This window comes from Aspergillus ochraceoroseus, assembly GCF_002846915.1.
Source record: "Aspergillus ochraceoroseus IBT 24754 chromosome Unknown P175scaffold_7, whole genome shotgun sequence".
NCBI lineage: Eukaryota > Fungi > Ascomycota > Eurotiomycetes > Eurotiales > Aspergillaceae > Aspergillus > Aspergillus ochraceoroseus.
This window is the reverse complement of record NW_024468482.1, coordinates 71,212-97,666: the sequence shown is the minus strand read 5'-3', so window position 1 is coordinate 97,666 and position 26,455 is coordinate 71,212. Positions and strand designations below refer to the sequence as shown.

The window sequence follows — 26,455 nt, the reverse complement described above, 5'->3', positions numbered from 1 at the left end:
ATCCGTAGGTATAACTCGGGGGAGAGTTTCCCTTGATCAAATTATGTATAAAGAATCTCTTTGTACACATGGCTGGTTATGAGTCCTCGAGATGAATATTGTAGTATTTTTATTCAAAGTTCTAGATCTCTAAATCTTATAAATAATGAGATTTATAACTAACTATACACTCCCTCGGCTTCCTCTATTCTTCACGTCCACACCAGCAGGGGGTTTCCGGCATTTGAGACATTTGATCAAGATTGCTTTGCGTGTCCCCATTATTTTCTGCCTTTATTAACCCCGTTACTGTATTATGCTTCTTCTTCTTCTGAGCCCACTCCCTCGTTAATCCTCTCTGACTGTTTTGGCCTTGGGTTGATCTTCTGGCTTGAGTCCCGGTGAACGCAAGCAGCTATTTTTGGTGGTGTGACTGACTTTTCTGGCATTCCTCTGGATAATTAACCCTCACCATGTCTCCTCCCCCGACTTCTTCCCCTTCTTCTTCTTCCTCTTCCTCATCATCATCATCATCTTCTTCTTCTTCTTCCTTTTCGTTCATCGCAAAATCTCGTCTCGCATCCCTCTCCTCTCACATCATGGGTTCTACAGCCCCCTCCGTCTTTTCTACCTCTGTCGTTCCCGCCGCCCCAGAGGATCCCCTCTTTGGTCTCGCGCAAGCTTATCGACAAGATTCCTCGGACAAGAAGGTGGATTTGGTCATTGGTGCCTATCGCGATGATAATGCGAAACCCTGGGTGCTTCCAGTGGTGAAGAAGGTCTGTCTCCCCCCCCCCCCTGCTAGAAAGAATCACCGCTGAGAATCCTAGGCTGATGACCTCATTCATAACGATCCCAATCTTAATCATGAATATCTTCCCATCAAAGGTCTCCAGGATTACACCTCCGCCGCTCAGAAACTCATGATCGGTGCGGACAGCCCTGCCATCCGGGAAAATAGAGTACGTCACAGCAATCACCTGCACAGCCCCCCCCCCCCCCCGCCAAAAATCAAAGATGTGATTGATCATCGCAAAAAAAAAAAAAAAAAAAAAACTGACCAGCCCTACTTAGGTGTGCACCTTTCAAACCATCTCAGGCACCGGCGCTGTGCATCTAGGTGCCCTCTTCCTCGCCAGATTCCACCCGCACCGCCCAACCCTCTACCTCTCCAACCCAACTTGGGCCAACCACCACCAGATCTTCACCAATGTTGGCTTCTCCCTCGCCAACTACCCCTATTTCTCCCCTAAAACCAAAGGCCTCGACTTCGATGGCATGCTCGATGCCTTGCGCTCCGCGCCCGCAGGCTCTGTCATCATCCTCCACGCTTGCGCCCACAACCCCACGGGCGTGGACCTCACCCAAGACCAATGGAAGGAAGTCGCCGCCCTTATGCGCGACCGCAACCACTTCCCTTTCTTCGACTGCGCCTACCAGGGCTTTGCCTCTGGCGACCTAAGCCGCGACGCTTGGGCCATCCGCTACTTTGTGGAGCAAGGCTTTGAGCTCTGCATCGCCCAGTCCTTCGCTAAGAATTTTGGTCTGTACGGAGAGCGCACGGGCGCCTTCCATTTCGTCTCCGCTCCGGGCGTCGAGGCGGGCAAGGCCTCTCAGAACATCTCCAGCCAGTTGGCGATCTTGCAGCGGTCGGAGATTTCCAACCCCCCAGCCTACGGTGCGCGCATTGCCAGTCGCATCCTCAATGACCCCGAGCTCTTTGCACAGTGGGAAGATGATCTTCGAACGATGAGCGGTCGTATCGCGGAGATGCGACGAGGTTTGCGCCAGCGCCTCGAGGCCAAAGGCACCCCCGGAACTTGGGACCACATCACCAACCAGATTGGCATGTTTAGTTTCACGGGGTTAACAGAGGCCCAAGTCAAGGTATTACGGGATAAATGGCATGTTTACATGGTATGTGTTTTTCTCCCTTTTTTTTTTTTTTTTTTTTTTTTTTCCTTGGGGGGATGCTCTACCCCCCCTCTTCCTTTTTCCCCTCATTTCCCCCTCCTCACTCCGCTTTTCTCTTCCCTGTTTTCGCCTTTTCCGGGGTAATGCATCGATCGACATTGATGTGGGTACTTGATGTTTATGTTATATACCTATCTGGCTATATCCCGGGATCCAACATATCATATCAACGACGCATGCATGAAGCTAACAATCTCTCTCTCTCTCTCTCTCTCTCTAGACTAAGAACGGACGTATCTCCATGGCCGGCCTCAACACACATAACCTAGATTACTTTGCCGAAGCACTTGACAGTGTTGTCAGGGAGACATTATAAATAAACTTTTTTAATTTTTCTTGTATTTCTTTTCGTGGGGTTTTGGCCATACCATACCATACCATACCTACCTACCTACCTACCTATCTTTCTATGATATCATTTTCTTTTTCATTTGGATGTACAGTGCTGGGCCTGTATCGATGATAGAATGCTGCGTTACATTATTCATTGATGGTACATAACTATTTTCCCGCTGGGTTCCGGTTCTGAATTGTATACCTGGAAGATACCTGTAGAGTAGAGCAGAATCCATTGGATCAAGGGGAATGAATGAATAAGGATAAATTCACACAAAACAAGCTTAAAACACCAAATCCCAAACCACCAACCACGTACATAACCCCACCGTCCCCCAAAACACCGCCTGCGCTGCACTGCGCCGCTCGGTTGCGCGCTTCAGTTCCCTGTTTCCCTGTCCGATGTTTGTCTCCGTGTTGACCACGTCGCCTACAAGCTGTGTGATGTATTCTTCTTGGGTCGAGAGATGCGAGACAAGCGTTTGCTGCAGCGAGGAGATTTCAAGGAGGGATTTTTCGGCATTTCTGATTCATTAGTAATTTTCTTCATTTACATATAGAGAGAGAGAGAGAGAGAGAGAGAGAATGTTTAGGGAAAAGGTACACAAACGTACTGAACTTTCCCTAATGTATCCTCATAATACCGAACCATGGAATCGTTCTCTTCCGCAAACAACTGCAATTGCTCCGGAGACAGCTCGGCTTCGATGGCGGCGACTTCGGATTCCTCGAGCGTCGCGCAGCTCGGTCCAGGACTGAGATTCGCTGCGGGACTCACCGAGTCCCCAGGGGAAGAAGAAGACGACTGCGAAGGAGCGATCGAGCCCGAACCCGAAGCAGAGCCAGAATTAAGAGGAAACGTCGAGGCCTTGTAAAGCACACTCTTCTCCTTCTCCCTTGCCCGCTCAATCCTCCGCTCAACCATATCCCTCTGCATCTCAACAACCACCTCGAGCCTCCTGCTCAGAAACCAAACAACGCTTTCCCGCACGCCCTTGAGCGCCCTCCCCGTTCCTTCATCGGCGATCTGCTCGGTGGATTTCCCTGCATCATCGTCCTCCCCTGCCGCCGCCGCCGCCGCCGCCGCCGCCGCTCTGGGGCTATTTCCATCGTTTCCCGAGGCCAGGGAGGCCCCGCCGGCCCATTTAAACAAAAGCTTCGTTGCTCTGGCGCTGGGCCGCCCGTACTTCCGATCGAGGAGGGAGGAGAACGTTTCTTGGCGGAGGGATTCAGCCGCGGAAAGATTGGTGATTGAGGTGCTGAGGGTGCGGAGGAGGTGCGAGGTGGACGAGTCGATGTTGTCGCGTTCTGCGGAGGAGAGGATTTCCGGCTTTGGTTTCTGGCCGACGGACTGGTTGTGACTGTGGGCGGCTTTGGGGGTGGGAGGTGGTGCTTGTTTTGGGGCCCGGGTTTGGGTGGCTGTGCTCAGGTAGGAAGGGCGGATGGACTGGAGGTATTGTAGGAGAGAGGTTATGTGGGAGTTCTGTGTGGATTTATCCATTCAATGAGTATAGGTTCTGGGTTTTGGTAGAGAGAGGGAGGGAGGGAGGGAGGGAAGGGAAGTACAATTCGGTAGGCTTCTTTGAGGAATTCATCGGCAGTTTCGGTGGACAGAGGACGCGCAGATGTAGATGCATTTGGGTTATCTGTTTTCACAAGGGAGTTGAATGTGAGGGTTATGTCCGTCATTGTGTGGTGCGTGGTGTTGTTGGTGGAGGTAAAGATCGAAGTGAACACCTAAGATGCAGCTGGGGCTGGCAGTCCCGTGATCGGAGTGCCCTACAAACTGTAGTTACAACCAGGAGCTTATCAACACATCAAAGATCCAGTGAATATTATTAATCATTCCTTTACGCAAAGGGTATAAATGCTAATATGTACATCATAACAGTATAAACAGGGTATCAAGTCGTTAAGTTAAATCTTTCGTTCTTCCACCCAAATCTGTTTCTGTTAGTCGGGATTCGGTCCCGTCCCAGTCCAGGTCAAAAGGATGCGACGTACCTCCATCTTTCCCATTTCACTTCCCTCTCGTCCAGCAATCTCTCGAGATGCCATGAGCAGCAGATCCAGATCCTCCTGGTCCACCATCGTGATCATATCCCCCTCATCCTGCATCTTGATCTTGAGCGCCATGCGGAACCCGAACTTTTCGCGGATGCGCGTCTCAAACTCCACGAACTCTATCATCGGCCCGATGATAATGTACCGCGTATCCTCGAATGAATGCACCTTAACTCGGAACTTGCGCACCTCTGGCCGTCGCGAGTACCCCCGTGGTGGGCCACGGCTCCGTGACCGCGTCCTCTGTCGCGCATCCATAATCTCAAATCCGGCCCCGAGGGATACCTCCTCGTCGCAGGGGGAACTGGCGTACTCATCCTCCTCGTCGATGTATCGTTCCTGCTGAAGGGGAGGACGCCCACCGTTGGAAAGGGTCATTGCACGAGCATGTCCGGACGTTCCATATGCCTCCTCTGCGTAGCCGTTCGATGCTGCTGCAAAGCTAGTGTCGCTCGCGCCCCTCCGATGACCACGACCGCCTTCTCGAGGATATGGCTGACGCTCGGGAGCAAATCTACCGGTCTGTTGTCGGGAAGACGACCCTCGGGGTTCTGATGCTGTCCGGGTCGTTCCAATACGGGGCTTTTCTGGTGCTGTCAGATCGGCGGTGCTTCGTCCGGGGGTTGAGCCCCAGGTCGGTCTAGATCCAGTCGTGGAGGACGTCCTGCACGGGCAGGGCTAGGGCGAGCCGGCCCTGCTGCTGCCACGGTGGTGGTACCCGATGAGCTGTTGAGACTGGCTTTATCAGCGTCTGGTGGCGGTGTGGGAGGAAACAGGTTGCGGTGTAGAGGTGGCTCTGATTGTTGCCGGCTGCGGCTTGTTAGGCCCTTCTGGACCAGATGAGATGTTGCAAACGGTACGGCATCCGGGGTCCTTGTCTGGGCCATGTCGACGGGTGTACTGAGTCGATTGGCGGCAACTACTCTCGACTTTCCTAGGTAGTCTTTGGTCTTGAGGTTCTTCACTTTGGCTTGGTTAGGCCGGTACACCACACCTACGGGAATTGAAAATACGGTGTATCCCTAGAACGTTAGCTAGATGACGTTACCGATGGTGGGCTAAAAAAAAAAAAAAAATACCTCGGCCTTTTCCCTGATAGCATCGTTGATGACGTCGTGGTCCGGCGTAACTTTCTCCTTGGCTGCGTACTCAAGATCTTGCATACCGGGACCCATTTGCCGTAGATAGATGTAGCAGAGGCCCCGGTTAAACAAGACCTCACACGAATACAAACGGAATTTGAGACCTAGTTGTTCATAGTCGATGAACGTGTTGCCTCGCAGATACAGCAGGGTGTCGTTGAAATTGGCCAGCGCCTCTTCAAAGTCGCCGAGGAGAAAGTTGGATACTCCTTCCTGAAAGTAGGCTATAGCCAGATATTGGTCTAGACTGACAGCGCTCTGAAAGCACTGGACCTGTGATGACCGTTAGCCACACTTATGGGAGGCTCTGAAAGCTAGGGCGGACACACTGCTTTCTCATGCTCTCCTAACGTTGCATAGATGACTCCACAATTGAAGAGGATCTTGGAGGTGTCCGCAATGCCAGCAAAAGCACGCAGGGCCAGGTCATACTGCTGGTTATCAAAATGTTCGAGGGCCTGTACCCAGGTCTCAATTTCCTGTATGTGTTTTGTCAATTAGCCTGTGGCTTGAGAATTGTTGTGAATAGCAGAGTAGAGACGACTGCATACTTGCTTGAGAGACATAGTTTCTTAGGCTTGCCAGTGCCAGTGCCAGTCACCGTCTTTATGTAATAGGTATTGCGTCAGACGACGAGGACGACGACAGCCAGTGTTTATGGCCCCCCTCACAGTGATAATCTGGCTGACACCGGCTCGGTTGAGGGATGCCACCTGGCAAAGAAAGTAGCTGGCGGTCTTCCCGGAACACAGACAGGGGGGGGGTGTGTGTGTGTGCAAGTATATGTATGCGAGTGGCCCACAACGATAAATGTGACGAGGGGAAGGGAAGAGGGAGGGGGAGGGAGTTAGTGGGCCAAGATGGTTTGCCTCAAAAGCACGGATGACGGGAAGGAGGGACGAGTGACAGTCAGGCAGGAAATTGTGTGAGCCCACACTGGGCTGAGATGTGAAGGGAATAATCCTCCGTCCAAAGGATTTGTTAGTTGCGGTTGGGTGGGGAGATAGATAGATAGATCGGATATATATTTAGATCACAAATGAAAGCCGAGGGTAGTTACTGGCCACTGGATGATGATTGGTAAGTGGAAATGAGATGTAAATAGTGAAAGGGGGACGCTGGAAGAAGTACTAAAGATGAATTGGTTGATTCTCTAGAGATAATCTGATGGTGATGGGATGATGTGATGGATGATGATGATAGAAGAAAAGGACCTGGCTAAGAAGAATCCAGCGGTAAAAGAAACGAGGATGAGAAGAGAAGAAGAAGAAGAAGAAGAAGAAGAAGAAGGAGGAGGAGGAGGGGTTGACTTTTGGTTGGATATTGGCTAAAAGAATGGGCGCCTGTGATGATTTGATGATTTGATGATTTCCAGCTGCAGGGGGGAAGAAGAAGATTTCCTTTTACTTTTTCAGGAATTCTCATCACAGCAAAACCAGGCAATTGATCATATTTCGAGTTCTTCAAATATCATCTTATTAACTTTCCAAACCCCCCGCCACGGCGCTTCAGCTTCAATTCTTTCCATCCTGGCCTCTCATTCCTGCACGCTAGAATCCTAGCCTCCCCCTCCTTCTTTTTCTTCTCTTCTCCTGCGATGTCTAAGTATAGCAACATTGTCGTGCTTTCTGCAGCTCTCCTGCATTAATCTCAGTCATGTGAGTCTATTTACTATTATTATCGTTCTTCTTCTTATTATTGATTTATTTTTCATTTCACAGGTCTCGGATTCTAGTCTCGTGGCATCGCGTGGTCGACATGGTCTAAATGACGAACGAGGGGCCTTTTTTTTTGCCTATCATCAGGTACAGTACATAACTTCATCATCCAGGTATCATCATAAAAAGTGAACTTCACAGGCAAGGTCGACAGTTAAACCCCCCCCCCCCCCCCAGCCACTCAACCTCTCTCATCAAACCATTCCCTGAGCCACCTGCTCCTGGCGCTCCTGCCACACATTCTTTCCAGAACATGAACACACCATCTTATCATTGTCCCAAACCCCAGCGCTACGAGCAATCACCCCAACCAAAGTATTGGGATCCTCGCGTCGGAATGGTCCTTCTGTGCGCGGGGATAACACCATACTGCGTCCAATCAGCTCCCAAATCGCCACCGGCCGGTCCAGGAAGATGTTCCCTTGTCCCTTTGCATCCACGTCCAGACTCCCAAATATACCACGCGGCTCCGTGGGAGGATCGGCGCCCAGCATCTTCGCTTTCACCGCTTCCCAGATGCCTCCTGTAGACTCCGCCCCTTGTGAAATATCTCCCGCCTCGCGCACCGTTGCGTAATACTTGCCCGGAGCCAGTCCGTTGATAGTCAGATCAACCAGAGTCATATTAGACGAGACCTGAACCATGCGCGCTAACCCCCGAATCTTATTGGGAACTGTGGTCGAGTGTGTTTCGAGGATGCACACCGCCGAACCTATCACGGATCGCACAACGTATCTCAGCTTTGACCTAGGCCGAGGGCCAAGAACGGCCCAGTAAAGAGAAAGAAAACAAACGTACTGTTGGATGTCCCACTGCCCCGTAGAATTGCATCCCGTCCCGTATTTTGGAGAGCTGTCACGATGGAGCTAGGTGGCGCCGTGCCTTCGACCAATACTAGTTGATCCTTGACGTTTGCGTCGACCTTGTGGATTCCTGGAGGCGGACGGTCAGACGTCTCATTTCGCAGCTATTTCACCTTGGCAGCGATTACCTTCTAGCTGGTTTAATGCCTGGGAAACATCTTTGACACAACTCTCACAGTCCATCGGAACTGCAAACGTTGTCTGATGTGAGTCAGCTTCCCGTTCCAGGACGAACTATAAACCAGTTGCGAGGGATACATACCTGGAAAGGCTCAATCATGATGGCTCTAAGTCGCAAATCTCAACCAATATATAGCTGCTAAAAAGGATAACCAAAATAATTCAAGACAGTCGTTGAAGATGAATGTAGGTAGGAACTCTCATGGTGGGGGAACATGGCGGGGGGGATGATGATGGATTTGAAATCGCCGGGACGCACTCCTGAGTAATCAGGCACCCCAAACTCTTCCCCGATTCCGATTCCGATACATAGCGTCATGTCGTGTCTTCCGATTTTCCTTTGCTCCAGACTTCACCTTCCCTCCCCCCTCTCTCCCCGACCCGATTACACTTTTGATATGTCGACCTCCAAATCCAGATGGGCTGACGATGACCCAGAAACGGAAGCCCTTCTCGCTCAGCGCAAACGCGAAAAGGAAGAAAAGCGACGGGCCAAGGCCGAGAAGCAACGGCAGCTAGAGGAACAGGTCAAGGCACGAGAATCGCTAGCTGCTCAAAGTCGATCTGGCGACACGGTCAATGGCGACTCTGATGCCCCACCGAAGAAACGTCGACGGCTTTCCAACGAGCCCCAGGAACCCTCCTCGCATGTTGAAGACGGGCAGAAACAGATCAAATCGAGCTTACTCCAGTTCCCTGTACTGGAATGGGGCCCCTGCCGCCATGTGGATAACTTCGAGCGATTAAACCACATTGAAGAAGGCTCCTACGGTTGGGTTAGCCGCGCAAAGGACATCACCACGGGCGAAGTAGTTGCACTGAAGAAGCTCAAGATGGATAACTCCCCGGATGGATTCCCCGTAACCGGCCTGCGTGAGATCCAAACGCTCCTCGAAGCTCGCCATACCAACATTGTCTACCTGCGCGAGGTTGTAATGGGGAATAAAATGAACGAGTAAGCTCCCCCAACTCCTTTCTCTCTATATCCCCCGTCCTCCCATATCTTCGTCCCCTCTTTCTTCTTCTCTTTGCGCCTTCTCCCCTCCACCCTGAAAAGTTCCAGATGCAGAGCAATTAACTATCCAATCCCCCCGGGGGGGGTAATTCCCTTACCCACCCACCCACCCGCCAATCACTTCAAATCATATAGCGTCTACCTGGTCATGGATTTTCTCGAACACGATCTAAAAACCTTGCTCGACGATATGCGCGAGCCCTTTCTCCCCTCCGAGACCAAGACTCTCCTCCTCCAAATCACCGCCGGCCTAGATTTCCTCCACTCCCAATGGATCATGCACCGTGACCTCAAAACCTCCAACCTGCTCATGAGCAATCGTGGCGAGATCAAAATCGCAGACTTCGGTATGGCCAGATACTACGGTGACCCTCCTCCAAAACTCACCCAGCTCGTCGTAACTCTCTGGTACCGATCGCCCGAACTCCTCCTCGGCGCAGAGACCTACGGTCCCGAAATCGACATGTGGAGTATAGGCTGTATCTTCGGAGAACTCCTAACGAAGGAGCCTCTCCTACAGGGTAAAAACGAAGTCGACCAAGTCTCCAAGGTACCCCCCCCCCCCCCCCCCCCCCCTTTTTTTTTATCCTATAATGGACCGACCAGTACCTTAACCTATAAAACCAGATCTTCGCCCTAACAGGCCCCCCATCCCCACAAACATGGCCTGGCTTCCGCTCCCTCCCAAATGCAAAATCACTCCGGCTCCCAGCGGCTACGACCACTCCTTCTTCCTCCGCTTCGCAAGGACCCCTGCCTCTTCTGCCCCGGGCAAAATTCCCCTTTCTCACAAATGCAGGCCTCCACTTGCTTTCGTCGCTGCTCGCTTTGAACCCGGGCTCGCGTCCAACGGCGGCAGAATGTCTCTCGCATCAGTTTTTCCGTGAAGAGCCACGGCCAAAGCCCAAGGAGATGTTTCCTACGTTTCCGTCCAAGGCGGGGATGGAGAAGAGGAGAAGACGGGAGACGCCCGAGGCTCCTAAGAGAGGCCAGGAGGCTCCAAAGTTGGACTTTGCCAGTGTGTTTGGTAGCCAGGCTGGGGGGGAGGCTGGCGAGACAGGGGCGGGGTTTACTTTGCGCTTGGGCTAGGGACTATTTTGGAATTTCTGTTAGCGGATCGATCGCCTTATAATATTACTACTATCTATATCAAGGGTCCTTTTTTTTTTTTTTTTTTTGTTAATTTAATTTTTTTTTTTTCCCCGTACAAATTTATGTAGACTTGGCACATTGAATCAGGCGATATCCAAAGTTCAGCCTGGGAGCTCGTCCGACAAAGTAAATACATGTTATTGGTCGTAAAGAGTGACGTCTCAAAAAGCAATCTTACAAATGCAAGTTTGGACGGGATTTAAATCATAAAACGCCTTAGCAGAGACATATCACGGCTGTGTAACAATGTAATCCATGCTCTCTCACAAGCCGCAGTTGCTTATTCTGTCAAACAGTGTCTATAAAACGATCGTGTATAGTCAGATATGTATTCCAACGGATAAGAGGCGTTCATGAAAAATAGTGCCTGTGCAATAAGGAGTATGTAACGAGATATTCGTCAGTCGAGTCGCTTCCCTCTCGTTCGCTGCGAAGTGATCTTGCTGCTGGGATTCCCATTGGTCCTCGCGGCCCAATAATTTCCGGGATATCTTGCGTGCTGGTAGAAAGACTACGGTCAAGGCCGGGTCCACTATGTAAGCTGCCATCACCAGTAAACCGCTGCTCGGCCTTGAGAGGATTATCGCCGCGATCTGGGCGGAGATCACTCGATTTGCCATCGACAAGGAAGTATTCATCCCTCAAGGACAAAAGCGATGTGCGATTACTTTTATCGATATCAATTGGAAGCCATGGGTTCAGTGACGGATTGGCATCGTCGTCACTGGTACTGCTCTGGCGTGGCTCCTCGTCGCTTTCATTGCCACAGGGGATCTCGTTGGTACCGAGTAAATGTAAGGACCGGTAATAGCCCACATCTTCGAGCTCGGATTCTGGGGGTGCATGATGGGGCTGCTTTTAAATTTGAGTATGTAATATCAATCAACACGATTAGCTAAAACTTACAATTGTGGGTGATTCGTCGGGAGTCAGGGAAAAGTGTGTTGCTTGCTCAATAATCATGCTCATGTTGTCTTCGAGTCCAGATGGACTAATAGGCTGGCCTTCTTCCACTTGAAGAGATATTTGAGCCTCATCGGACGGTACAGGGACGTCGTTTGACTGGGGTGAATGATCTAGGGACGATGCATGGAGGTCCCCGTCAAGAGTGGATGAGTCCGGCACAATGCTTGAAGAGCTTTCATCCGACAATCGCACTTCCTCGGGTATGACTTCTATGCGAGCAGTATGAGAGCCATGATCTGGGGGAGTGGGATTGGGGTGCTCGACCCCACAGTGGCCATCTAGAGTAGTCCCAGGTTCAGTCTCTATCCTAAACTGATCGGGGTTTACAACCGGGCTAGTTGGAGGCCCCATAAAATAAGCATTCGATGTCATTTCCACAAGAATACCGCCATGAAGATCGTTAACCCCTGTGTTTGGAGAAGGCAGAGGGCCGGGATGAGGGTATGGAATAGAGGACGGAAATTTGGGGCTCCTTTCGGCTTCATCCTCATAACCAGAAGGACAGTGGCAGCCCGCTCGGAAGAGGTCGATCCCAAATTCGTAGTCTTCTTCCGTGCTAGCTTCAGATACAGTCGATGAGAAAAGTTCATCATGCCCGCTAGAGAAGCCTCCCGCTGAATCAGATGACGACCATGGGTCCTGCGTGTCTTCGTTGCGACTTGAATTATGGTATACAGGGCGTCGAGAGAGCCCAGATCTAAGAGCTAGAAGCCCAGAGCGCGCCCTCCTTAGAGACCTTCTAGGGAGGCTTTGCATCCAGCGAATTGAGCTCGTGGATCCTGTAGTTTGAGGAGGAATATAGTCAACCTCTGGCCAGGTATTCGTCCTAAGCGCAGGGTTATGGCGGGGATCCTGTGGATTAAAGACTGGATAGTGAGCACTTTCCTCACATACTGGCGGTGTGACTGGAAGCTGTGTAAGCCTAGAAGCATCATATCAGTACTGAAGGTATAAAGAGAGTATGCGAGAATTAAAACCAACCTGTTTCTCCTCGCTCTTGATGACCGGATGGAAAAAGAGAATGATAGTGCCAGGCGTCTGCTAGAGCCACCACTGTCATCAGATGATATCATTGTTTGCCCAAGAACAAAGCTTTCCCATTAAGCAGAAAGTAGTAGATTGAAAACTAATTGGTAATATCAACAAGTAGAGCCGATAGAGCGAGTTTTGAACAGTTTCAGCTTTACAAACGGAATGGCATAAAATGTGAACCACCCTTGGAATGAGGTTGCTAAGCATTCGCTCTTGGAGGGGACAGAGCCACGGTGTCTGCCTGCTGAATGCATTTTCAAGGTCGGACAGAGGCAAGAGGCAGCTGGAGCACCGCAAGGGACTCGATCCCAGCTTCCTTTTGAGGGATGCATCGCGTCTACAGAACCGGTGAGTGATGAACGATGGTTGAGCAACATGACACAAGCCATGAAACGTAGACAAACTCACTCAATTTTAAAGCTTAGGATTTTCTTACTCTTCCTTTTCATGGGGATTGTGGACAGCGGCTGTAGAAAATGGCTAAATTAAGTGTTTGGTGTTGCGCAACCACTGCAGTGTGTCGGACATGCATGGATCTTGACTCTGCAGCGGAACCAAAACCAAAAGTCAGCTTTCCTTTCGTCAACTCCCACGCCGTGACAAATCCCAGAGCTTTTTTATAATTCCCAAACTATTAAATTTTTCCTTTTTCTTTTCTTTTTTTTACCATTGCATCATCATCATCATCATATACCCCTGCAGGAACACTAATTATCATATATCTCATCGCCTTCCCTTCGTCATGGCGGGTAAGGAAGCTGTTTCCTTCAACGAGATTATTCAAGCTGGTAAGTCAAATAACTGCACAACCAGGGATCCGTCCGCTCGCAGATTTCTCACTGACGCGTCTCTTTTCATTAAGGCCGCCTGAAGAAGAAAAATGAAGACCTTGCCAGCAAGATCCTGGGTAAGAACAGGAGAGCTAGTGCGCCTGGCTCGGGAGTTGGAAACAAAGCACAGAATGCGACTCCCGGGAGTCTCGCAAGTCGAATCGGAGTGACAAAGGTAGTAGCCAAATTGACTTTGGGGTGATCTTCTAAGGAAATTACATCGCAGTGAAACAATTGCTAAAACCTTTACTTGTTCCAGCGCTCTGTCTCCGCCAATCTCGGTTCAAAAAAAAGCAATCGCGCCCCTCCAGTGACAGCGAGAGGCCTAGCATCAAGCACGAAACCAACCCAGAGACGTCGCCCCGATGAGAATCGCCTTATGTCGGCGCTCAACCCTGCGAACGGGCAGGCGACTATTCGAAACAATAAAGGTCTCAGCATCAAGGGGGCAGGATCCGGGCCACCTATCGTCGTCGGATCAAATTTCGCTCCCGGAACCACAGCTGCCGATATCCAGTCCGCCCTCGAGCCTGTATCGGGAAGGATATTGAGTTGTTGGATCACATCGCAGCAACCTAGCGTAACTGCGGAGATTACTTTTGCGGACAAGTCGTCGGCTGACAAGGCTGTGGCTAATTTTCACAACCAACGGGTAGGTTCCATCAGGGTACGGCCGTTTTAAAGTGGGTAGCTAATTATCCAAAGGCCGATGGCAGGGTTCTCTCTATGCGCCACAAATCTGGCGCTGCTGGATCAAATGCAAACCGTGATATATTCGATCCAAACCCGGCGCCATCCTTCAACCATCAACGGGAACAGGCGGATCGTGAACGACGATTGCAACGGACGGCAGAACCCATGGTCCAGGATGGAAGCTTTGGTTTCAATGAACAAAACAACCAGCCTTATGATGGCAGAGGCTCTAGGGGAAACAACCGCAGGAGGGGTAACAGGGGCAATAGGAGTTTTGGCAGGCCAGACAGAAATTCAAATCAACACTCGAAGGAAACCGGCCTCTACAGCGACGAAATGATGACCGACGCTCCCGCACAGCAACCTAAGACCAGGGGGAAATGACAGAAGTGAACTTCAGGCGGTCGAGATTAATCGTATACCATCAATCGAATTCAGATTTAAACATGTTGTCGACGAGGTTTGTTCCTCAAGATGCGATTTCCCCAGGATCCGGATGTACCGGACGTCAGTAGCTTGATCGACGTCAAGCTTGGACATGCGGACTGGCTGGAATAGCTGGCTCCATTGAATTTCAGTTTGGTCTTGGCTATAATACGATGAAGTGTACGAATATTGATCTTTGCTATACTAGTCGAAGCTGCAGACAGCAGCTAGGCGAGCTGTAAAACAGACAAACGAGCTCCACATTTAAGTAAGCCCCAACAGGCGCATCGACTGCCATCTTCAACACTATAGTTGTATCATAAAATGTAGTCGAGAAACTCGAGTTTCCATCTCGACATTTTTTTGATATCCAGCTGCAATGCGGATGGAATCACGTGTCAGCGGAAGTTTCGCGGAGTTCGAGGGCGCAGAGAACTTTGACATCATGACAACTTCTAATCCATTCCTCAATAACAATCCCAGTGGTTGAAATCTCATGTGTTGGAGCCCAATAATATACATAAAATCATCCATAGTCATTTCCATGACCTCCAGATAATCGCAATCAGCCATTGAGAGCGTTTTCTCTCCCGCCTTGGCCGAAGCTACATACCAAAAAATGAATCCCGCAACAAAACGCATAGCCACCCGATTGCTAAACGGAAACCAAAGGCGAATCCTTGGAGCCAGGTCGCAACGATGGTCTTCCACATTTGAGACTAGAGAATGGACCACGCCCCTTGCGCGAACATTAGCCAATGCCATCAAGGTAATCAATTTTGACATTGCGTGGTTGTGGATTTAGATATGCTAACAAACGGCGCCTAAAGACTACAGGACCGATATCAATTGCAGCGTTTATGCGCCAGGTTCTTACTTCTCCGGAAGGAGGATATTACACCACGAAACCGGCAGGCGATGGCGAGGTCTTTGGAAAGAAGGGCGATTTTGTAACGTCGCCGGAGATATCGCAGGTCTTTGGAGAATTAGTTGGTATATGGACGATTGCAGAATGGATGGCCCAGGGAGGCGCCAAGAGCGGAGTACAGTTGATAGAAGTTGGGCCGGGAAAGGGCACATTAATGGATGACATGTTGCGCGTAAGTTTGGGATCATATCTGGCTTATTCTAGGTTCTTTGGTCGGGTCTAATATCGAGCCGGGCAGACTTTCCGACACTTCAAAGCTTTTACATCGAGTCTTGAAGCAATATATCTCGTCGAAGCCAGTCCCACATTAAGGGAGGTTCAGAAACAACGGCTGTGCGGAGATGCGAGCATGGAAGAGACGGAGATTGGTCATCAGAGTATCAGCAAGTACTTCAATGTGCCTGTTATCTGGGTTGAGGATATTAGGTTGTTGCCTCATGGTGAGTATTTATTGAGTCATGGTTAATGATCCTCTCTTGCTGAACCCTCCGCAACAGAGGACAAGACTCCATTTATCTTCGCCCACGAATTCTTCGACGCTCTACCAATCCACGCATTTGAATCAGTGCCCCCCGCGCCAGAAAATCAGCTCAAAGAACAGGAGGAGATCATGACTCCCACAGGCCCAGCCAAGCTTCATAAACCACTAAAAGCCGCAAACACTCCTCAATGGCGCGAGATCATGGTCACACTAAACCCGAAAGCCGTGGATGAAAACCAAAAGGACCAATCCGAGTTCAAACTCACCCTAGCCAAAGCATCAAACCCTTCATCACTTGTCATTCCCGAGATCTCTGAACGGTACCGAGCACTCAAGTCTCAGTCCGGATCTACCATTGAAGTGAGCCCAGAAAGTCGTATCTACGCCGCGGATTTTGCGCGTCGCATCGGTGGCTCGCCACAGCCCACCAGCACTACCACTAAACAAAACGCGCCTGCAACCTCAACAGTTATAAAGCGCCGTCCATCCGGTGCAGCGTTGATCATGGATTACGGCACCATGTCTACCATTCCAATTAACTCGCTCCGCGGGATCCAAAACCACCAAAACGTGCCGGCGCTCTCGTCTCCCGGACTGGTGGATGTCAGCGCAGACGTGGATTTCATGGCTCTTGCAGAGGCAGCTATTGACGCTAGCGAGGGTGTAGAAGTTCATGGACCTATCGAGCAAGGCCACTTTCTCCAGGCTATGGGTATTGCAGAGCGGATGCAGCAACTGCTCAACAAGGTTGAGGATGAGGAGAAGAAGAAGATCCTGGAAAGTGGTGGAAAGCGACTAATCGAAAGAGGTGGAGGTGGAATGGGCAGATTATACAAGGTCATGGCCATTCTTCCAGAGAATGGTGGGAAACGCCGACCTGTTGGATTTGGAGGATCCCTATAGATCAACAAGACCTTGACGAGGTGCTTGAAATAATCATCATAGAAATTGTATTATAGTGGATACATATAATAATATAAAACGACAGTTTACCAGCCACGTCCATGATTTAATTCCGTCAAATAAGCCCAAAAAATAATAATAATAATAATAATAATAACATAACATAACATATATATAAATACTAGTATCTATTTCTATCCATGATCATTACACATAAAAGACAGGCCCTCATCCAGCCCGCAGGGTATCTTTGTCATTAAACAAATCCCCAAAACCCCAAGTCAGACATAGAAAGGAGAAAGGGAAAGGGAAAGGGGAAAAAAAAAAAAGAATCAATACTCCTGCCAAATATCCTCCGCATACGCCTCGGTCAAGCGCTCATCCTTCCCATACTTCTCCTGCCACTGCACGAACCCTCCCTCTAGAATAAACACCTCCTGGTCCTTACTTTCCTCCGAGCCAAGAATCCTCTCACGCTCCCGGGCATACCGTAGGGCCGCGGATGGTCCACGCTGCTGGCTAAGCGCGCAATGGAAAACCACCATTTTCGTGTTTTTCAGTGTCCGCACGAGTTCGGGCATGCGGTAGTCCAGCGTAGAGCTAGGAACCCAGGTGGAGGAGACGATATGGCCACCGACATGGTCTGAATCAGATCGAATGAGTATTAGAGGGGTGACCTGACGAGAAACCGGTAAGATAGAGAAGAAGTCTTACCGGAGTCCCGCACGTCGATGATTGCTAGGTTATGAGGGGTAGTAGCGGCCGTGGTAGAAGCCAGGAGCAGCGCGGAAAGCACTTCGCGGCTCATGCGCGGGAGCGTTGCGATAGTGATAGATGACATTTTTTGATACCCGGGGATAAAATTAGCTGTGTAAGAAGGGAATCAAAAAAGGTTGAATAAGAAGATAAGAAAATGTTTTGGAAGTTATTTATGTCCTGCTGTCTTCTTCTCTGGTTGGCATCTAAAATAATCACGTGATAGCTACTCGGGAAAAAAAGATATCCTGCAATATCAATATCCAACCTTCACCATTGATCTCTATTCACCCCCCAACTTTCTTCTACAAGGGCTACAAAGGGGGCTAACAACGGTAGATTTATTTATGAAACTTCATTGAGTCAGATCTCCTTGCACACACAAAACCCCTTCCCACAGCAATCAATCAACAATGGAGATGCGCTCCCTATCCCGATGCCTCCTCCGTTCGAGGCCGACATCCTCTCTACTCTTCACCACACGCCAAGCAACGCTCTTCCACGGCCCCAGATCCCTCCGATACGCATCCACAAACAACTCTCCATCCACAGAACCGCAATCCCCCTCTCCGTCTTCCTCATCCCGACCCCCAAGAAAGTCGCCGCAATCCCCCTCCGCAGGAATCGACCAAATTCTCAACGAGCTCAACCTCAGCAGCACCCGCAGAACCATCCCGGACGCAGACGGCACCTCCGCAGCAGCCCGACCCGGTCGCTCCTTCGGAGCCGACAGCACCAGCGCCACGGGCTTGGACGCCATCTCTCTTTCCCGCGCAGCCGGCCAAAGCGCCATCTCCTCCCAGCGACAGAACGTCGCGCTCCCCGTCCGTAAAGTCGAGCTGAAGCTGGGTCCTACGCTGGGCCGCCAGGTCTTCGTGGAGCCCGAACGTGGCGTGGATCTCGCGGCGGCGTTGCGGTCGTTGCAGACTGCTTGTGCGGTGAACCGGGTGCGGCAGCAGTCCAATGCGCAGAAGTTTCATGTGCGACGCGGCCAGATGAAGAAGAATTTGCGGATTGAGCGGTGGAGAAGGCTGTTCAAGTTTTCCTTCTCGCATACCGTGTCGAAGATTCAGAGGATGAGGGAACAGGGCTGGTAGACCCTACCCTAATCTGTGTTTGCTTCCTTTCTTGAGCCTTGGCTGGGGGTGTAAAATAGTGGTGCTGTTACAATTGGGGGTTAGGAAAGGGGAGGGGGGGGGGGGTTGATTTGAGTCCTGTTTCCCCTTGGTAGAGTTGTTCTGGTTGGGTTTATTGTCCTCGTGTATACTATACTAACTACTATTTGACCTGTTTTTTTTTTTTTTTTTTAAAAACATCCCAACCAGATATCAGTATCGTTATTGTATGCTTAACCATTTCTGGTGGTTAGAATGAACCACACACACACCTACACACATATATAGATATATATATAGTTATATATACACGGAGTACCGAATGTCTTGTCTATACCACCTAGTGCCAAGGGTATTGTTGATTTAATTATTCATTTTGACATATGCTCCATATAGTGAGACTGTATACAATCTACCAACCCCCACTGGCAAGAAATCAATCCATCCGATCAGTCTCTCTTCCCACTGGTAAACCCTCCATACCCTGCTCCTCCCCCGCCCGAATACCCTCCATATCCATTCTGCTTCCCCCCATTCCCAAACGAAACCCCAACAGGGCCCTTCCCTAAAGTCGGCACGCCCAAAATCCCATCCCCTCTCCACGCTCCCCGTTTCCCTGTCCGTCTACGCTCCCACCACAGCGCAAAAAACCCCCCTATTGACGCCGCCATCGCGAACAGCAACATATTCCCGAGCAACCCCACCAGCAAGGATTTCGGCGAAGCCTTCGTATTCCGCGACGGCCATCCAATCCCACTGCCCCCTTCTACCCAACTAACATGGAATGTGAACGTCAGGGGCTCCCCGCGGATCACTTTTGTTCCGTGGCCGGCTGTCCACGGTTCCCTCGCTGCTTCGGAGACAGCCGACGCTTCTTTCTCGACGGGGGTGTCTCCGTCGCTGGTTTTGAGAAGGGCGAAGTCGAATTCTGGGACGGAGTATGCGGTGCCAGCGACGATGTAGCCCGGGGCGGCTGTTTTGCCCTTTTTGTGTTTCTTGGATGATGATGATGATGATGATGATGATGATGATTTGGGGATATTATGCGCGAGCACGTTCATGTCCGTCCAAATGTGCAGGTGGCTGCGTTGCAGGGTGCCCTGGAGAGCAAAGGTAATCGGGGTATACGGCGGGCCATTGTCTTCGAGCACGGAGAGGCTGGATTGCTCGTCGCGCTCTTCGGCTTCTTTGTCGGTGGATTTGGAATTCGGGTCCGTCGGTGAGGATTGGGAGAGAGGCGCAGTGGGGATGCGACATGTCATGGGGACGTCGGAGTGGACGTAGTATTCGAGGAGGTGGTAGAGCTCATCGGGGAGGGAGGAGATGGTGCAATTGACGGTTTCTGTGACGCCGTAGCGGAGGGCCAGCGGGAGGAGTGTCTCGTTGCATGTTGGAAAGGGGATATATTGGAGTTTGCCGAGGTTGTCGGTGATCTTAGGTAGGAATGTCAGTCTCTCTCTCTCTCTCTCTCTCTTTTTTTTTTTTTTTTTTTTTCTTCTTCTCCTTCCTTGTCTTGGGTTCTGGGGTGTTGGAGAGGTGTTCCGGATAAAGCAGACGTACGTGTTCGCCAGAGTCACTGAATCATAGGTTTAGCGATGAGGGAATCGGAAAAGGAGAAATACTCAAGGTATCGACTTACATGGTCCGATTTAAGCATGTCACTGGCATGGGTTGGCCGTATGTATAGCCATCTATTCTCCCCGCAGCGGAGGTCTGGGACAAGCACGAGACAAGCAGACCCCAGGAAAGCAGCAGGCCTTTTCCTGGGAGGAAACTCATATTGGATATTCGCGCACCGCCAGCCAAGCGAATGGCTGAATTGGATGTGCGTATGAGTCTGGAAGCTTCAAGTCCAGACTCAAGAGGCAAAGATGGGGGGAAGAGACACGGTGGTCTTGAGCCGACCAAGGCAGTTGAGTTGATCCGCTGCTACGAACTAGTCCCAGGGTTTCAGTCGATCTTCACAACGGACTCATCTCCTCATTCTTTTACAGTCTTCTATGCCGGACAATACACAATATAAAGATCGTAAAAATTATGTAATGCTCAATTCTGTGAGCTTAAAAAACTTAACACCGAAAGAAATGTACCACTCATGTTCTCATCAATATTCACCTTTTTCTTTTCTTTTCTTTTCTTTCTTTTTTTTTACTTATGCTCCATCTCTTTCGTGTGAACCTGTCTGTACGGCGAGATAGAAGAGTTTATGCCAGGTTAGCCTTAGCCTTGAAGGCCAGAAGCAGACCGCTGGTAGATGAGTCGTGGCCAGCACCTGCACCAGAGGTTTCGAGCTCCTGCTGGATCTTCTTGGCAAGAACCTTGCCCAGCTCCACACCCCACTGGTCAAAGGAGTTAATGTTCCAGATCGCACCCTCAGTGAAGGTCAAATGCTCGTAGTAGGTGATCAGGGCACCCAGAGTGGAAGGAGTGATCTTCTGGGCCAAGATGGAGGTGGTAGGGCGGTTACCCAGGAAAGTCTTGTGAGGCACCAGATTATCCGGAGCACCCTCGGTCTTGACCTGCTCAGGAGTCTTACCGACCATCAGAGCCTCAGACTGGGCAAGGAAGTTGGAAGCCAGCATGCGCTGGTGCTTTCCGCCCTCCACGGGGTTGTGCGACTCAGCAGCCATGATGAAGTCGGCGGGAATGAGCTTAGTGCCTTGGTGCAGGAGCTGGAAGAAGCTGTGCTGCGCGTTGGTGGCGGGCTCACCGAACAGGATCGGGCCGGTGGTGTACTTGACATACTCGCCAGTGCGGGTGATGGCCTTTCCGTTACTCTCCATGGAGAGTTGCTGCAGGTAGGCAGGGAATCGGTGCAGGTACTGGTCGAAAGGTGCAACCAAGTGGGTCTGAGCACCGAAGAAGTCGCTGTACCAAACACTCAGGAGACCACCGATGACGGGAATGTTCTGCTCCAGAGGGGTCTCACGGAAATGCTTGTCCATAGCGTGGGCACCAGCGAGGAACTGGTGGAAGTTATCGAACCCGATATAGAGAGCGACGGACAGACCGATGGCGCTCCAAACAGAGTAGCGACCACCCACCCAGGATTCGAAACCGAACATGTTCTTCTTGTCAATGCCAAACTTGGTGACCTCAACCTCGTTAGTGGAGAGAGCGACGAAGTGCTTGGCGATATGAGACTCGTCCTTGGCCGTCTCGAGGAACCACTTCTTGGCAGAGTTCGCGTTGGTGGTGGTCTCAGCGGTTGTGAATGTCTTGGAAGCGATCAAGAAGAGGGTGGTCTCGGGGTCGGAGTTCTTAAGAGCCTCTGCAATGTGTGTGCCGTCAATGTTGGAGACGAAGTGGAGCGTCATGTCTGGGGCACCATAGGGTTTCAGGGCTTCGGTGACCATCACGGGGCCACTGTCGATACCGTTCGTTAGCATATCCTGTTACACATGAATGGGGAAGAGGACAAGGCTTACAGGTCAGAACCACCAATACCAACGTTGATGATAGTGTTGATCTTCTTGCCAGTGTATCCCTTCCACTCACCACTACGCACCTGCTCAGAGAACTCCTTCATGTGGTCCAGAACGGCATTGACCTCCTCCACAACGCTCTTGCCATCAACCTGCATGGGCTGGTTGCTGACATTGCGGAGAGCAGCGTGGTAGACGGCACGGTTCTCAGTGAAGTTGATGGGCGCACCACTGAACATTTCATCGCGAAGCTCCTCAACGCCAGCCTCCTTGGCCAGCTTGACCAGAAGGGAAAGGGTTTCCTCGGTGAGGAAGTTCTTGGAGAAATCAAAGAGGATCTTGGAGTTGTCGACGGTGTTATCGAAGGAGCGGCTAAACTTGGTAAAGCGCTCTGGGTCCTTCTCAAAACATTCCTTGAGGACAATGTTGCGACCCACAGAGTTGTGGTGCTCCTGGAGTTCCTTCCAGGCGGAAAGTTCAGCGGCTTGTGAGAAAGAGGGCATTATGAAGGATGTGGAGTGGGTTTAATGTAGAGGAATGTCTATCAAAAAATGAGTGAGTGAGTGAGAGAGAAAGAGAGAGAGGGGGGGAGGGAGAAATTGGCGTCAGTGCGGGGCTTTCTCTATAGTGATGAAAGCAAGCTATTAAAGCTCAAAACGAGGGAGGGAGCTTACCAGAAATTCAACAAAGGACCTAACAACAGAAATATATGGAAATGAAAATAACGATGAGAAGGAGAGAGAAGGAGGAGGAAGGATGTCAGAAGAAAAGGAAACTTATGATGCTTTGAGGTCAACAGCTGTTTATGTCGTCAAGTTTCCAACGGTCCCGGCGTATTGAGGTCCGTAGAGGGGCAACCGTGGGGGCACCAGAGCCTTTTAACCAGACCTATATTATATTATTATTCTGGTTTAATTAGAGTCATCTGGACAAGAAATTGCAAATAGTTTGTCATCTTGCATTCTAGACTACTAACCCTGACTTGAATCTTGATAATCTCTCTCTCTCTCTCTCTATTTTCTGTATACAAGTGCCTAGTACTAGTAGTAAGGAGGAAGTGAGTCAATTGGAAAGCTATCCATCAATTTAGAATCAGAATTCTATAGAATGTCTTTTACGTCGCATAATAGTTTATAACATTCTTATTCTTCTAAAGTCAGCACCTAGTTATTCCTGGGGGTATATATGTATATACAGCATTCCTACCTACCTAGGTACCATATAGTATAAAGTCTTACTCGCACAAACCAGCATTGAAAAAGACAACAATATCAACAACCAAGGCTTGGTATGACCCTCAACACCTAAATATAAATATCTCTACCTCTAATTTAACTATCCCCAACCCAAAACTAATATAAACTACTTTTTGTCCACTTTCCCTAAGACTTCAAAAATGCGTGAACGACCTGCAGCGCCAAGAAGAGCGTGCACGGACCACATGGACTTTTCTCCAGCATCAAATCCGCCCAAAGGTCCAACCAGCCTGCACTCATCTCTTCCATCCCACAGAACACCTCACGGGTTCCCTTTAAGGATATCTACCTGTGCGGAGGGGTTGAGATTATTTTGCCAAATCTACGCAGATCGTGAAGATACGACGACTTGCTTCGCGTCCCTCCTTTTTCTAGTGTCGCTCTCCGGTTTTGTCACTGAGGTGGAGCTACCGACCTGTCGCAATGTACAATCCCTATCAACGTATGTTTCACCCACTCGCATCTGAACAATATGTGTTCTCCTGTATCGTTTAACGACATTATTTGAACTGACATATGCAGCTCCCGGTCTCTATGGCCGCCCCCCCGAGTACGGAGCTTATCCAGGAGCACCTCCGGGCATGGGTAAGTTTGCTAATTATCTTATTTTCTTTATCTGCTTCGTTCTATTCTCACATCTAATTATATTGTAGCTCCTCCTCCCGGAATGGCTGCACCTGGTACTGCTCCGCCAGGCATGCAGCAAGCGAATGCCCAGCAGCCTGGTCGACCTGCAGGCTTCCCGGCGAACTTTCAACCTCCTCCGAATATGCCAAATATCAACTTTTCCGCTCCCGTAATTCGACTTGGGACATCCGGTCCATCCAAATCCGCGACTCCAGATACCACAAAAGAGCGCGGCGGCGAATCGGGTGGTAGACGGGCGGGGTTAGGATCATCGAGCCTGGAGTCCCAGCGCCAGAATGTGCGAGATGCAATGATGCAGCTACAGCCGCCTACGAGAGATGAAATTGTGAGGACCCTTTTTGTTGGCGGGATTACCGAGGGCCTCGGTGGCGACGAGGGCATGGAGCGGATTCTACGGTCTGCTGGTAATCTGCGGCGCTGGATCCGTGCCACGGATGCTGATGACAAACCATGCAAATTTGGCTTTGCAGAGTACGAGGACCCTGAGAGTCTAGGTACGGCTGTTGAAGTGCTAAAGGACGTGCAAGTCCCTGTGAAGAGACAGATGCCGTCCGACGGAGAGGACAAAGAACAGCAGGAGGTGGAAAAGAGCACGCTATTGGTATGGACCCTATTCCGGGGCTTCTGATTCGACCGTACTAATGGATGTGATAGGTTGTTGTTGACGAGAGCTCTCTCAAATACTTGGAGCAGTACGAAGCTACTAGAGGTGACCGAGACCCGGCCGAGCGCGAGGCCCGGATGGAAGCCGCAAAAACCGCTCTCTCCAACGTCTTGTCCGACTTGTGCCATCCAACATCGCCTACCCAGACCGAGGACGCTTCCGCCATTGATCGGGAGGGTGATACCGCAATGAAAGATGCTGAGGGCCAGAATGATGGTACCTCCGCCGAGGTCGTTACCATTCCGATCACAGTGGAGGATGAGCTCTCTGACATCCCCCCCGAGATGAGAGAAACCGTCTCAAAGGAAATTGCCGCATTTCGCGAGCGTAGCAATCGCCGGGATATTGAGCGCCTGAAGAGGGAGGAGGAGATTGAGTCTATGGAACGGGCCCGAAACGCTGGCCCGCGAGTCAGCCGCTTAGCATCTCCTCCACCTTCCGCGCCTAGTGGACCGGCTGCGGGCGCAAATGGGATTCCTCTAGGCTCCCGAGATCGTGGAGTGCCCAATGCCCCCTCTGGGCCCAAGGGCTTTGGTGTACAGATTCCAAAGGACTACCAGAAGGGCGTGTCGTTTGTCAACGGAGGCGCCATCAATGGAACAACCACAGTCTTCATGGATCGTGAAGACGAGGGATCGAATGCAAGTGATGAGGAGCTGGAAAGACGGCGACAGGAGAAACGCGAAGGGGACCTCGAGAAACAGTTCCTTGATCAGGAGCGACGCTGGCTCAATCGAGAGCGTAGCAGAACGGCAGCGCTGGAACGAGAGAAAAAGCGGGATAAGGAAGAACAGGCTAAAGCTCAAGAAGTGCGCGATGAAGTGGCTAAGCGAATGGGCGAGTGGAATGACGAAACAGAGGCTACTCGGAAATCGAATGATTACTATGTGGACCGAGGCGCCTGGTTACGTAGCCGTGCAGCTTTCCGGGCTCGTGAGGTGAGCATGGACGAGGCTGATCGCGCGGCAGAGGAGCGGGAACGCGCGCGGTCTGTCCAGCAACGTGAACAGGCTCGGGGTATGGCAGACGACTTCCTGGCCCGCCAGGCCGAAGAACTGGAGACCCGAGTCGAGGCGCCACGGGAGCCCCAGCGCTTCAAGCTGTCCCTTGGCGCGGCAGCCCAAAAGGCTCAAGCCGCTACCAGCCGCCGAACCGTTGCCGAAGTGGAAGGTTTGCTCGAGGATGAAGAAGAGCCAGAGGCTACGGCAAGACGACCCCTCATCCCGATCAAGTTCGACAGCGCTGCAGAAGCTGCCGGCCTGTCCGAAGAGGAACGAGCCCAGGCTGCACGACAACTCGCCGCGGAGATCCCTACGGACAAGGAAGGTCTATGGAAGTGGGGAGTCAAGTGGGAATTTGTGGACGAGTCTGTGGTCAGCGAGCAGCTCAAACCGTTCGTGGAGAAGAAGATTGTGGAGTATCTGGGAGTTCAGGAGCAGATGTTGGTGGACGTGGTGGAGGAGCATGTTCGCAAGCATGGAAATCCTCAAGAGCTTGTAGAACAACTGGAAGAGGTAAGTTTATCTCTTTTATATCTGGGACAGTTCTTTTTTTTTTTTTTTTTTTTAATGATCTCTAACATTCCTCTTTTAGGCACTCGACGAGGAGGCGGAAGTGCTGGTCCGGAAACTGTGGCGGATGATTATTTTCTTTTCGGAGAGCGAGAAGCGAGGGCTTTCAGGATAAACAGTGTATACTCCTTTCATCCCCAACTCCTGTAGGACATAGCCAGAATCTATACAAAAGTCGACCACGGAGCGCCCCCGATGGAAGAAATGGAAATGTTTCTGACTGCTGGAATAATTCTTCCACCAATAAGACGCGCCAACTGGTCCATAGTAGCTGCCAGTAGTATCAACCTACTGATTCCACTCGGCACAATTGTAATTAATAGCCCAGACTAAAGGCA

General features: G+C 50.7%; 9 protein-coding genes across 9 annotated transcripts; 4 read left to right on the top strand and 5 right to left on the bottom strand.

Moving 5' to 3' along the window:
* Nucleotides 1-77: 77 nt before the first annotated feature.
* P175DRAFT_0483554 (aspartate aminotransferase) lies at nucleotides 78-2,608 on the top strand. Its single transcript, XM_040895539.1, has 4 exons — nucleotides 78-758; nucleotides 810-941; nucleotides 1,054-1,896; nucleotides 2,174-2,608. Exons 1-4 carry the CDS (start codon nucleotides 453-455, stop codon nucleotides 2,267-2,269), a joined length of 1,377 nt encoding a protein of 458 aa, XP_040749880.1. The 5' UTR covers nucleotides 78-452; the 3' UTR covers nucleotides 2,270-2,608.
* On the bottom strand, nucleotides 2,574-6,061 carry P175DRAFT_0510966 (putative PB1 domain protein; the record flags this gene model as incomplete). The annotated part of the gene is made up of 8 exons (XM_040898560.1): nucleotides 2,574-2,814; nucleotides 2,904-3,736; nucleotides 3,856-4,026; nucleotides 4,294-4,946; nucleotides 5,024-5,375; nucleotides 5,433-5,768; nucleotides 5,825-5,974; nucleotides 6,047-6,061. 8 exons carry the CDS (start codon nucleotides 6,059-6,061, stop codon nucleotides 2,574-2,576), a joined length of 2,751 nt encoding a protein of 916 aa, XP_040749879.1.
* Nucleotides 6,062-7,407: 1,346 nt separating this feature from the next.
* P175DRAFT_0517957 (copper chaperone CCS1) lies at nucleotides 7,408-8,471 on the bottom strand (the record flags this gene model as incomplete). Its single annotated transcript, XM_040899021.1, has 4 exons — nucleotides 8,339-8,471; nucleotides 8,205-8,277; nucleotides 8,012-8,146; nucleotides 7,408-7,925 (listed from the first exon to the last, which is right to left on the bottom strand). Exons 1-4 carry the CDS (start codon nucleotides 8,354-8,356, stop codon nucleotides 7,408-7,410), a joined length of 744 nt encoding a protein of 247 aa, XP_040749878.1. The 5' UTR covers nucleotides 8,357-8,471.
* A 183-nt stretch (nucleotides 8,472-8,654) lies between these two features.
* On the top strand, nucleotides 8,655-10,360 carry P175DRAFT_0510964 (uncharacterized protein; the record flags this gene model as incomplete). Its single annotated transcript, XM_040898559.1, has 3 exons — nucleotides 8,655-9,211; nucleotides 9,407-9,821; nucleotides 9,899-10,360. The coding sequence occupies 3 exons, from the start codon at nucleotides 8,655-8,657 to the stop codon at nucleotides 10,358-10,360; spliced, it is 1,434 nt and encodes a 477-aa protein (XP_040749877.1).
* A 414-nt stretch (nucleotides 10,361-10,774) lies between these two features.
* P175DRAFT_0494864 (uncharacterized protein) lies at nucleotides 10,775-12,462 on the bottom strand (the record flags this gene model as incomplete). The annotated part of the gene is made up of 3 exons (XM_040896040.1): nucleotides 10,775-11,275; nucleotides 11,330-12,311; nucleotides 12,371-12,462. The coding sequence occupies 3 exons, from the start codon at nucleotides 12,460-12,462 to the stop codon at nucleotides 10,775-10,777; spliced, it is 1,575 nt and encodes a 524-aa protein (XP_040749876.1).
* Nucleotides 12,463-13,015: 553 nt separating this feature from the next.
* On the top strand, nucleotides 13,016-16,772 carry P175DRAFT_0517955 (uncharacterized protein). Its single transcript, XM_040899020.1, has 8 exons — nucleotides 13,016-13,209; nucleotides 13,284-13,426; nucleotides 13,511-13,903; nucleotides 13,936-14,197; nucleotides 15,015-15,139; nucleotides 15,201-15,470; nucleotides 15,537-15,738; nucleotides 15,796-16,772. Exons 1-8 carry the CDS (start codon nucleotides 13,164-13,166, stop codon nucleotides 16,680-16,682), a joined length of 2,328 nt encoding a protein of 775 aa, XP_040749875.1. The 5' UTR covers nucleotides 13,016-13,163; the 3' UTR covers nucleotides 16,683-16,772.
* A 242-nt stretch (nucleotides 16,773-17,014) lies between these two features.
* P175DRAFT_0510961 (uncharacterized protein) lies at nucleotides 17,015-20,332 on the bottom strand (the record flags this gene model as incomplete). The annotated part of the gene is made up of 7 exons (XM_040898558.1): nucleotides 17,015-17,325; nucleotides 17,397-17,549; nucleotides 18,100-18,469; nucleotides 18,822-18,825; nucleotides 19,037-19,986; nucleotides 20,114-20,129; nucleotides 20,193-20,332. 7 exons carry the CDS (start codon nucleotides 20,330-20,332, stop codon nucleotides 17,015-17,017), a joined length of 1,944 nt encoding a protein of 647 aa, XP_040749874.1.
* A 425-nt stretch (nucleotides 20,333-20,757) lies between these two features.
* Nucleotides 20,758-22,481, bottom strand: P175DRAFT_0442020 (glucose-6-phosphate isomerase; the record flags this gene model as incomplete). The annotated part of the gene is made up of 2 exons (XM_040894097.1): nucleotides 20,758-21,919; nucleotides 21,982-22,481. 2 exons carry the CDS (start codon nucleotides 22,479-22,481, stop codon nucleotides 20,758-20,760), a joined length of 1,662 nt encoding a protein of 553 aa, XP_040749873.1.
* A 988-nt stretch (nucleotides 22,482-23,469) lies between these two features.
* P175DRAFT_0483526 (uncharacterized protein) lies at nucleotides 23,470-26,392 on the top strand. Its single transcript, XM_040895538.1, has 5 exons — nucleotides 23,470-23,676; nucleotides 23,757-23,819; nucleotides 23,888-24,483; nucleotides 24,537-26,060; nucleotides 26,140-26,392. The coding sequence occupies exons 1-5, from the start codon at nucleotides 23,658-23,660 to the stop codon at nucleotides 26,230-26,232; spliced, it is 2,295 nt and encodes a 764-aa protein (XP_040749872.1). The 5' UTR covers nucleotides 23,470-23,657; the 3' UTR covers nucleotides 26,233-26,392.
* The last annotated feature ends 63 nt before the right edge of the window (nucleotides 26,393-26,455 follow it).

Coding starts and splice junctions, on each gene's coding strand:
- P175DRAFT_0517955 (XM_040899020.1), top strand. CDS start 13,164: ATGGCGGGTAAGGAAGCTGTTTCCTTCAACGAGATTATTCAAGCTG. Junction 13,904..13,935: donor CTAATTTTCACAACCAACGG/GTAGGTTCCATC, acceptor GCCGTTTTAAAG/TGGGTAGCTAATTATCCAAA. Junction 15,739..15,795: donor TATTAGGTTGTTGCCTCATG/GTGAGTATTTAT, acceptor CCTCCGCAACAG/AGGACAAGACTCCATTTATC.
- P175DRAFT_0483526 (XM_040895538.1), top strand. Junction 23,820..23,887: donor AGGAGCACCTCCGGGCATGG/GTAAGTTTGCTA, acceptor ATTATATTGTAG/CTCCTCCTCCCGGAATGGCT. Junction 26,061..26,139: donor TTGTAGAACAACTGGAAGAG/GTAAGTTTATCT, acceptor TTCCTCTTTTAG/GCACTCGACGAGGAGGCGGA.
- P175DRAFT_0483554 (XM_040895539.1), top strand. CDS start 453: ATGTCTCCTCCCCCGACTTCTTCCCCTTCTTCTTCTTCCTCTTCCTCA. Junction 759..809: donor TGCTTCCAGTGGTGAAGAAG/GTCTGTCTCCCC, acceptor TGAGAATCCTAG/GCTGATGACCTCATTCATAA. Junction 942..1,053: donor CTGCCATCCGGGAAAATAGA/GTACGTCACAGC, acceptor AGCCCTACTTAG/GTGTGCACCTTTCAAACCAT.